The 10,824-nt window shown below is 40.3% G+C and overlaps 1 protein-coding gene across 1 annotated transcript; it reads right to left on the reverse strand.

Moving 5' to 3' along the window:
* Positions 1-4,593: 4,593 nt before the first annotated feature.
* Positions 4,594-5,791, reverse strand: rgs13a (regulator of G protein signaling 13a; the record flags this gene model as incomplete). The annotated part of the gene is made up of 5 exons (XM_080543160.1): positions 4,594-4,782; positions 5,138-5,304; positions 5,425-5,486; positions 5,585-5,644; positions 5,760-5,791. 5 exons carry the CDS (start codon positions 5,789-5,791, stop codon positions 4,594-4,596), a joined length of 510 nt encoding a protein of 169 aa, XP_080399286.1.
* Positions 5,792-10,824: the final 5,033 nt, after the last annotated feature.

Genomic DNA, 10,824 nt, shown 5'->3' on the forward strand with positions numbered 1-10,824 from the left:
GTAGGGGTGAGGAGTTAAGGGGTTTGTTTTTCTTGAAAAAAAAAAGAAGAAAAAAAAGAAAAGAGTTTGAATGACACACACTTTTCAGCATTTCTTTAATAAAAGCGTGATGTGAAAAAATGATGTGAGACTTTGTGATTTCATTACAAAAGTCCGTAGGAATTAGTGTGCTTGCTGTAGGCAGTCAACCAGGACTATATACATGTGTCCGACAGGTCTAAGAGCACCACAGCTCTTTCTCTGACAAGACAAGACCCACTTGGGAAACATGAAAAACACAACACATGTTTGTGCCATTTCTACAGATTTAACAATACACAGATATCTGCCATCAACATGTATCATCTCTTCCATCTGTCACTCCACATCTGAATATCTAAACCATCACATTAACAGTTTTTTTTCTGTTCTGGCCATTTGTTTTACACGTATCAATATTCCACATTCCTGATATAGAGTAGAAGTCCCGAGATACATTTACATTTAAAATGTTTGGCATTTTAGCAGACGCCTTATTCCAAAGCGACTTACAATCAATACATTTGACTAAGCAAGTGAATCATCAATCCACCAGTCGTATCAGGAAGAGTAATCTAGCTCAGGCCAGGGGCCATTGGCAGTCTCAGTGATAGAAGGAAAACGTTTAAAAAAAAAAATATATATATATATAGACACTGGAGAACAGCGAGACAGTACAAGGGGGGCAGTAGAAGTCATAGGGGACACAGTAAAGGGGAAAAGTGGGTGTCTCAGGAGACGCAGTGCTGGGGGGTAGTAGATGTCTCAGGAGGAGCAGTGTAACCTGAAGAGATGGGTCTTCAGTCTCCGACGGAAGATGGGTAGTGACTCTGCAGTTCTGACAGCCGTGGGAAGCTTCCAGTTATGATTAAACACAAACACTTCTATCAATGTCTTTTTTATTACTAATGTCTTATTAAATGTTTTAGCTATTTACTTCTTATATTTGCTTTTATTCATTGTCATTTTATTTTCTTACTATGCTCCTCTTCCTGTATTTTTAAATAATGTATGTAAAGCACTTTGAATTGCCCCTGTTGTATGAAATGTGCTGTACAAATAAACTTGCCTTGCCTAGCTGCTGCTAAAATCAGCTGCTGTTCAGTTAGTCGACTCTGTAACTGATCCCTCTATGTAGACTGTGTTTAGGATTCTTCTGGGGCTTCATGCCAACTTACCTTGGCTTGCGCAAACCCTGTCTCTCCATCCTGTCCAGTTGTGTGTGCAGTGCTGGGTAGGCCATGAGCCTATGAAGCGAACAAGGCTATACCTGAGACAAACTCAACGATACTGTATATCGGCACTCATGGAATGCCTCTTGTCCAATCAAATTACTTGGTCGGAACTAACTGTTGTATAATGTGGAATAACACTTTTTTTTATCCGTGGCAATGCCATCAACAAACGTTTGGCCTGGAGAGTTCACATCACATCACATCAGCGCTAAATGTGTTTCTTTAGTGTTGCACCAGACTTTTTATTCCCCTCATCCCCCAGTATATATATTAAAAAAAAAACAATGACAGAGTATCAGATATATTGAGTATCCTACTCAAGTACTAGTGTTATGTCAGTGCAATTTTACTAAAGTTCTGGTTCAGGAAACAACTAAAGTAAGAGTAAAAAGGTAGCTTATTAAAAAGTATATTTAAGAATATTTCTGTTACATTATAAAGGAAAGATTCACCTTGATTATTGTATTTCCATCATTATCGAAATTCAAATCGTTCAGATTGTGGAGGCAATTGCGGTGCTCGCAATTGAATTAGGCACTTTTTTGTGCAAGAAAACCTGCCCTTATTATCAGAGGTCAGCAAATGCAGGTAGGCCTATTAAGATTCTGCTATGTTTGTACTCTGTAATGTAATGGATGATTGGAAATAAAAAGAATACTTTATTCAAAACATACTCAAGTAAAAATTCGTTACAGACTGTCAAAATACTCAAATAAGTACTTTTACAAATCAACTCAATTACAGTAGTGAGAGTAGTTGTAATTCGTTACTTTCCACACAATAATACTTATTATTACCTATAGATTATTTAAAAAGTAAAGTAAGCCATCAACTGTAGGATTGGATAGATTAAACATAGAACATGTAATTAGAAAGTATTTCTAAAATTTCTGGGATGAGTCTCATTATGAATTCCTCATTTCATCGTACCACCACCACCACCACTAGAGAACACTGTTGGCCAATTTATGGATCACAGACGTTGTAAAGAGGAACTAAGCCAAAAGTGGAATTGGGACTTGTATCGGCAAACAATTGATCTAGTCAGCTGAGAAATGTTGAAATATAGTAAGGTGTGAAATGTACTGTATGGATCTACGTAAGACAGCATGAGGCCCAGTTGTGAGCTTATTCTCATTATAACAACAATGATGCAATATTGCAATATAACTACTAATGCAACCTTTTGGTCACTTTTTCAGCTCTTCAATACTGCTCTTCCTTGACAATTGATGGTCAGCTTTAGAACATGTTCTATACAACACTGCCAATACAGTTCACATATCGGCGTGCATATGCTTAAGTATGGTGGAGGTAAATGGACCGAATGAAGGAGTAGGAAGAACCCCCCCCTCACCGATCCCACCCCCCTCCTTTTATCTCTTACTTTTCTATCTCTATCCCTATAATTTCTCTCTTCTTTTTCTGTATTTTCTCTCTATTCTTTATTCTTTATCTTTTTATTTTTTGTTTTCTTTAAAAAAAAATAAAAAAAAATGATGCAGGATGAACTTAGACAAGTGAAGAAAACTTGTAAAGTGTATGAAATGAACTTGAAATGTAATGTACAACCCTGCAATAAAGTATAAAAAAAAGTATGGTGGAGGTTCTGTGATGTTGTGGGGCTGTTTTTCCTCCAAAGGCCCTGGGAACCTTGTTAGGGTGCAAGGCATCATGAACTCCATGAAATACCAGGACATTTTAAATCTGAATCTGGCTGCCTCTGCCAGGGAACTAAAACTGAGTCGTCATTGGATCTTCCAGCAGGACAATGATCCAGAACAGACGTCCAAATCAACACAAAAATGGTTCACTGAACACAAAATCAAGCTTCTGCCATGGTCCCCTGACCTAAGCCCCATTGAAAACCTGTGGGCGGAGCTGAAGAGGAGAGTGCACAAGAAAGGGCCGAGGACCCTGGATGATCTGGAGAGATTCTCAAAGGAATGTTTCCAACATTTTGTGGAATAAATGGCACAAATAATTGAGGCTGTTTTGAGAGCAAAGGGAGGCCCTAACCAGTATTAGTATATTGTTCCTAATAGGCCTACGTATTCGGTGAGTGGAAGTGGTGACTGATTGTCTAACCCTCTGTCACATTGAAGTCTTGCAGTGGTAACAAACAGGCTACACTGTAAAAGTAGTGAGGTCCTTAAGCCTTTCCAGCCAAATGTTCCTCTGCCAGCAGATATGTAGTGTACAATGTAGTGCCATACTGTAGTGTAGAATAGGGCTATGGGCTAAGGGCTAACACTCACTGTAAAAGACAACTGAAAAGACACTTTAAAGCTGTTATCAATCAGTTGCATTATGTGTAATATATACTGTATAACAAATGCTTGAACGGAATAATAATTCCATTATTATCATAACATTTATTGGCAGTTTCTAAATACAAAAATATAAATGTTTACATACAGTATGTACAAACATCAAACATTAGTATTTCACATTGATTCAATCTATCTTGACATTAAATTATGTTATTCTCTTTTTTATCTTACATGCATCATATTGTTTTTGATGTCATGATAACCGAATCTAAAAACATACTGGTGAGGTAATTACAGACACTGCACTCATATTCAATAGGGTCAATTTAGTTTAATCAATTGCCTTATCAAGTAACTTTACAGAGATTCCCCGTTGATAACTTGAAACTGCAGACATCTGCTGATGTAGTTGCAGCAATGACTGTAGATGCTACATTTGCAAACTTGCAAACTTTACTGTGACTTCCTGACACAGAAAGTCCCTAACAGTCACACAATACTGTATGGTAACCCCCCCCCCCCCCTCCCTTCATCTTTCAAATGAAAGCATTTACAAAACAAACACAGCCTCTGTCAGTGGAAACTGCTGCTATTACAGTGGCTTCTGTGCTACGTATACGCTCCTCCTGGCCTTTCCACAAAGAGAACAATTTCTACCATCTCAATGTTAACAGATTTCACAAGTGTTCCCTTCATTATGACACCAACATGATTCAAAAAGACCCTGTAGTTGCGGAGATATACTCTATTCATTTTGGGTATGTCATTTTCGAGCAGAAGCTTGAAAAAGTGGAAAAGCTTAACAGGTTAACTAATGAGTGGAATGCATCCACATGGCCCTCTGAGACAGTTCATAGGTGCTCCATGTATGGCTGTATCAAACTACAGTCCAGTGCTGGAAACCAACGCCTCAATACAGTCTCTAACAAGTGCAGCTTTGGGGTTTGGTCTCACATGTTGTTGATGGAGTCCAGGGGTGGGGAACCTTTTTCCTGTCAAGGGCCATTTACATTTTTAGAACATCCTTCGAGGGCCATTGTTACGGCCTGGCTCTTTGGGTTTTGGTCTCACATGTTGTTGATGTAGTCTGACGTTGAATCCAGCAGAGCCCTGTAGATCTCGGACCTCAGGAACCTGGGGTAGGAGTCCTTCTCCATCAGCCCAAACACGATCCTCTGGGCCTCGTCAAAACAAACCAGCGTGGCCGTCTTCACGTTCCACCTGATGAGATCCCTGGTCTTGTGGTCGATATTGATCTAGAGGAAAACAGAGGGAAATCGTGACGTTAGAATTATAAGGTTCTATCTCCATTTTTGTCAAAATTGAGTTTTTTACATAATCTGATCCATTAGGTGTTTATTAATGCCTGTGTGGTGTTATTTCTAAAATGTTGACATTTTTGAGTTAGTAATTAATAAAATACAAAGGTTCCATCTCACAAAACATAATGGAATGTAAAAACGTTGACGCTCAATATCTCTGAACTACCCTGAACGGAGATAGAACCTTATCATTCTAAGCTCACAAAATAGTCAGACCCTATGGATATAAATGAAGCTGTATGACAGACGTGTTTTGTTATTTACAACTTCAAAGAACATATACCGGTACCTCTTTTGGTGCTTCAGCTTGAATGTATCTTTTGTAGATCTTCTTGGCCCTGGAGGACATTCTGAAGGATGACCTGATCTTCTTGTAGTCTTCACATACCAACCAGAATTCGATATTCTCATCGCTGTGCTCAGACTTCAAGAAAGCCTGAAATGTTGCCATGCCATCTAAGGGGGGAGAAAAGACTAGTTAACGCAAACCTATTTATTATATCTATACAAGGTAAAAAAAAAGTTGTTTTCATACAAATAAATGTTTTGAGGAAGCCTTCAAATTAGAAGTCCTACATTTTGATGCAAAAAGGCTTGCCAAAGACTGGGACCACAGGAATATCTCCTCAGCCTGAAGTCTGTAAAAAGAGAAGGTCAGTTAGATGGAAATGTTGTCCATGGCTGTGTCCTGGCAGGAAAAGGGACATAGGGAATAGAATGATGTGGCTTCACTCACCCTTCTGTGTTTGGGGCCTGGGAAGATTTGCAGTACAGCCGAGACTTCAAGTTACATTTCCTGAAACACAAAGTACAGTAAATGTGTGAATTACCGGTACACATATCCCAACCTACTTAAACGTATCTCACTCAAAGGTCAACTATAAAAGGTATCAACGTTAGAGAGGACTCACTTGGCCTGCTTTCTCCTCTCCTCTGTGTCCATGTTGAATGGCTGCAGCAGTTCCCTTGGTGGCGGTGATGTTTCTAAACTAGGCATATTGGAGGAACAGAATCCTGGGGTTCTGAGTGTGCATACTCAGTGTTCTAAGTTCTAAGGCTGACTGTTGACTGTGCTGATCTTTTTAACGGTCCCCCTCAGCAACCTACCTTTATACACGCAATAGCCTCAATGCAGTGAGGCTGGTGTTGTGTGTATCGTCATCGCTTCATTGTCACTTAACCACAGAAATAGAGGAAGTAGTAGGGGAATGACGCTAGCCGGTTCAAACCAGCGCAATGAGGCCGTCTGTCTGTGCGTTCGGAAACCTGCCCCATCTCATCCGCTTGTTTAGATTAAGACCGAGTGATGCAAATCTTACCGATGGGAAATTCAACATATGATAAGCAAATGCTGACATGTACTTTGTGGCTTTGTTTAGTGAAAGAAGAAGGAAGCCTTTGTCTTAGTTTCCATAAACATTTGTCAGGTAAAAGTGACATATCATAGGATCATACTGCATTTTTTGAATAAATCCACTGATGGTAGAGCTCAGCTAGTGTTTATACCTACATAAAACCTTTACCAGGGCCGGTCCTAGGCATAGGCGAACTAGGCGGTTTTTTATATTTAAATAATTTTGTATGAATTTTGTATGAATTTCAATGTCTCTATGAAAATATGTCTCAGCCTACTGTCTATTTTTTGTCTTGAAACCATTGTTGTCCATATTTTTTACTGTTGAATGTGTGGGTGGTGATGAGGCAGTACTGGTGGCTTAATGTGGTGGTGGTGGTAGTTGCGCCCTTATAATTTTGGGGGAGGGGGGCATCAAATCATACTCTCGCCTAGGGCACCTAAATGCCTAGGACCGGCCCTGACCTTTACATTCAAAATAGAATAGCCTCATGACACTGGCATTGTGGAGCTGACGGGTCCTTGGACCATGACATCAGCAGAAACATGTCCTTTGTAGCCTGGGGTGGTCCAGTGGTCTAGCACCGTGGTCTACAGTGCACACACATGGCCATGTCGGCATGGGTTCGGATCCTGCCCATGCCCTGCTGACATGCCCTCTCTCCCTTACTTTCCTGTCTGTCTTGACTGTATCTGTCTAATAAAATGTACAAATATGAGTGGGACTGCCCCACTCAGAAAAAATAACCTTTAAAAAAAAAAAGAAACATGTCCTTCACTGAGAGGAATTGGAGAGGCAGATGGATCCTCTCCCCATGAATCAGTTATTGAATCGGAGGGTTAATGGCAGAAGAGATCTGACATAGTTGGAGATCTATAAGCAGAACAGAGGAAAGTACACATGACAGTTGACCATATTAATCAGACTATAAATCCCATTGTCCACCTCCAGTCTCACTTCCCGTTTGGCTCACTTCACCGACGAGGTATGACATTACTTTCAGTCAGTTATTTTGAGTAAGGTCATGTCCTCACATGAAAGTCCGAATCGAGACCCGGAGCAAGTGGATGAGTTCGCAACATTGTTGCATAAATTATTTCTCTGATTTGCGTTCTTACAGCCCTTCATGTAAACGAAGTAACATACGCAATCGAAGCAACAGACGTGGTAGTTGATTGGTCAGAAAAAGAGAAAATTGCCCGTTTGTCCCGCTCTTATCCAGATCAACACGCGTGTGCTGTTGTTTTCCTATGGACTGCCTCGAGCAGCGTTCTCACCAAAAGCGAAGCGAAGCAAAGTGATGGATGCGTAGTTTCTAACCGAAACGAAACCACCCTTTTCAAGCGGAGCATCCGAGGGTTCTTTGCTGCGGGAGTTACTTCGAATGTGCGTTCTCACATCTCCAAACGACGCATGCCGTTTGGAGGTGTGAGAACGCGCATTCGAAGTCGCTCCCGCAGCAAAGAACCCTTGATTGATTGAGGTACGAAAAAAAGTACATATTACATACAAGGTCAACTAACAGGATAAAAACCCAAGAAAGCCACTGGCTTATTTCAATTGCGGTCCTTGATTCCCTCGGATGATTCCTTGGTCCCTCGGATGTATTTAACCCCTATCTATCGATATACTGTACATCCTGCTGTCAGTGACGCATTTGTTGTTTTTAATAGCAGATCTTTATCAGGTGAAACCAAAACTCAGTGTGCTGTTTCTATCACTTGGCCTCATTGTGAGGAACCAATCAGAATGGCTTTGGGGACTTCTGGTTAACTGTTGCACAGAGAAGCAAACTAAAGCACACAGCTCACGGTAGAACTAAATGGCATTCATGGCATTCATTAGATAATAATGAAAGGAAATAGCTTTTTATATTCTCTTTTTGTCCTCTCTTCTGAAATTGTAATGGTTACTAAACTATATACATACAGTCTCCAAGGCATTTGGCCCCTAGTCATTGTTTTAGTTTTTGCTTTGTTTTCTGTTTTGTCTGTCCGTTTCATCCCCTTGTAAAGCGTCCTTGGGTTTTTGAAAGGCTCTATATAAATTAAAGTTATTATTATTAGTAGTAGTAGTAAGTTGACTTTGAGCTATAGTTCACTGTAATCACTGTGCTTCCCAACCTGTAGTGTAAGTGCATGTGTACCTTTTTTAAGTCTGTCTGAACATTCCCTCACCAGAGTACATTTGTGCAAAACCAAAGGAAGTTGTGGTGTCTGCACAACCCCACCCTCTGCCATGCACCTAAAACACATCTGAAATTAACGTGAACATTCAACAACATAAAAAGCGAAATAGAAAAAAAACTGTCAGTTGGTAAAGTCACATGTCAGCCACATCTACTTCCACTTTCTCTGTTGCCTCTACCTCCTGACAAAATGTGACGGCCGAACACATCGACTGTTCTGAGTGCAGTGGTTTAAAGAGGCAATCTGGGATCTGAACTTTTAACTAATGATATAACCCCCTATTGATTCTTGAGGAATATTAGTTATTAATGCTTCAATATAAGCTCGTTTCACTACTTGTTCATAAAACAATGTCATCGTAAACAAATACTGTATAGCTTCAAAAACAAAGTTAAATCTATTATTTTCCATCTCATTTGATTGCAATGTATCTGACACGATGCAGCCAATACCTTTCAGTATACAGATACTGTATATGTCTGCAATGAGAGGCTACAGACAGTCGGCATCAGAATGACGATACTGTAGGCCTATTCTTTATGACTGGGACAAACTCCTGGTGATACTCAGAACAACTCACCATGTAGAACACTGGTGGACTCAGGGGGGGGGGGCAGGGGGAGCGACCGCCCCTCCTGGTGCCCCCATAGTTGAAAAACGTCTCTCTTAAGTGCCCTTTTGAGTGGCAAAAATGCCCTTTTGAGTGGCGAAAATTAGAGGATGTGCCCTATTGGTGCCCCTCCAATGGTCTAAACTTGACCATGTGCACTGATGGGGTCCCATGTTGTGCAGTAGGTGCCCTTTTTTTCTTTTCGCCCCCCCTGCCCTTCAAACAGCCTGAGTCCACCACTGATGTAGAACCATGTAGAACTTTTTAGTACATGTGCCCGGTTGCCCCAGGCTGTGCTATTTAGCCAACTCCTACTCCTTGGTTATGTAAAGCATGCACAATAAAATATTATCCATCAGGTCAGCAATCACCTTTGACCCCTTGCATACTGGCCATACATACATAGCCTTTTCAGTGCATCAAGTTCATCACAAGCTGTGGGGCTCTATGCATAATGGCAATCCCAACAAAGATGGAGCACACAATAGCCTAGGGGATAAAACTATTATGATCAACATACACTTTCCTTGTTTCTACATATTTTATGCAAATATGTGCACTCCTGAAAGGCTGGTACACGGTCACCACACCACTAAGCTTGAACATCAGCTACCCACACACACAGAACCTGATCCCAGGTCAACTGAAGAGCTCTGACACCATCTGGTGTTCAAAAGCTGAACCCGGAACAGTGACTACGTACTCATGGTCCACCAGGAAAGTCTGGGGAGGTTTTGCATCAAAGTCAAAATGAAACTACACACCGAAACTACATGACTTATATTATATTATGATCGTTGAATCAATGAAAGTATGTTAGTATTGCGCTAATACAGTAGTTGCTATTGAGCGGATCATCGGCTGCCCCCTGCCTCCCATCACAGACCTCCATAGCTCCAGATCACTGAAGAGAGCACGCAAGATTGTGTCTGACCCCTCACATCCAGCTCACAGCTTGTTTGAATGACTCCCTTCTGGACAGCACTACAGGGCCACCAGGACAAAAACATCAAGACACTTGAACAGTTTTTTCCCCAAAGCCACAGCCCATCTCAATAATTGCTGATCATTGTACCTTGCACTTTACATGTTCTTGCACTTAGTTGTACAGTATTTATTCATAATATCCACTCATATTGGTACTGTATATTTTGTCTTGAGCATTGTCGTGTTGTCGTCTTGCTGTTGTATGTACTGTAGCTTGTTTAGTATGGAGAATACCAAATCATGTTCCTAGTGCACTGCAAATGGCGAATAAAGTTGAATTGAATTGAATGTATCTGAATGTAAGACCCTATGAGGAGGAAAATAAAGAAATTCATAACATTTCAGAAGTGTCTGAAAATGCAACTCACTCCTTCATGTAACATAGATATTCCAGTTGTTCCAGGAATATGACACAACCGAGTAGGTAGCCACTAAAAGTCTACAGGGTGAGTGCTTAACTAACATCACAATTCAAGAATACACCCTCTCCATTTCAATCTGTTCAAATGCATCCCTGTTGTCATGGGAACATAAAAGGTTAGGTTACTGTAAAAAACAACAACAACTGCATAAATCTTTTCAGCAGCACACACATCATGGACAGGTTTTTTGGAAACCAAGTTCCTTTATTTCATTCTTCCATATTATTTAGATTTTTAATTTCAGGCATAATTTGATTATATTAAAAAAGTTATAATACTATATATACAAATGAAGACCTTATTTTGTCTTTGAAATTCAACATTTAGCCATTTCAAACAATAGAAATTACTTTGCAACTCAAATACAGTCAAACAGGGAAAGTTAATAACAAACATTTCCGTTCATTTGACTT

This window comes from Nansenia antarctica (assembly GCF_963989245.1).
Source record: "Nansenia antarctica genome assembly, chromosome: 12".
NCBI lineage: Eukaryota > Metazoa > Chordata > Actinopteri > Argentiniformes > Microstomatidae > Nansenia > Nansenia antarctica.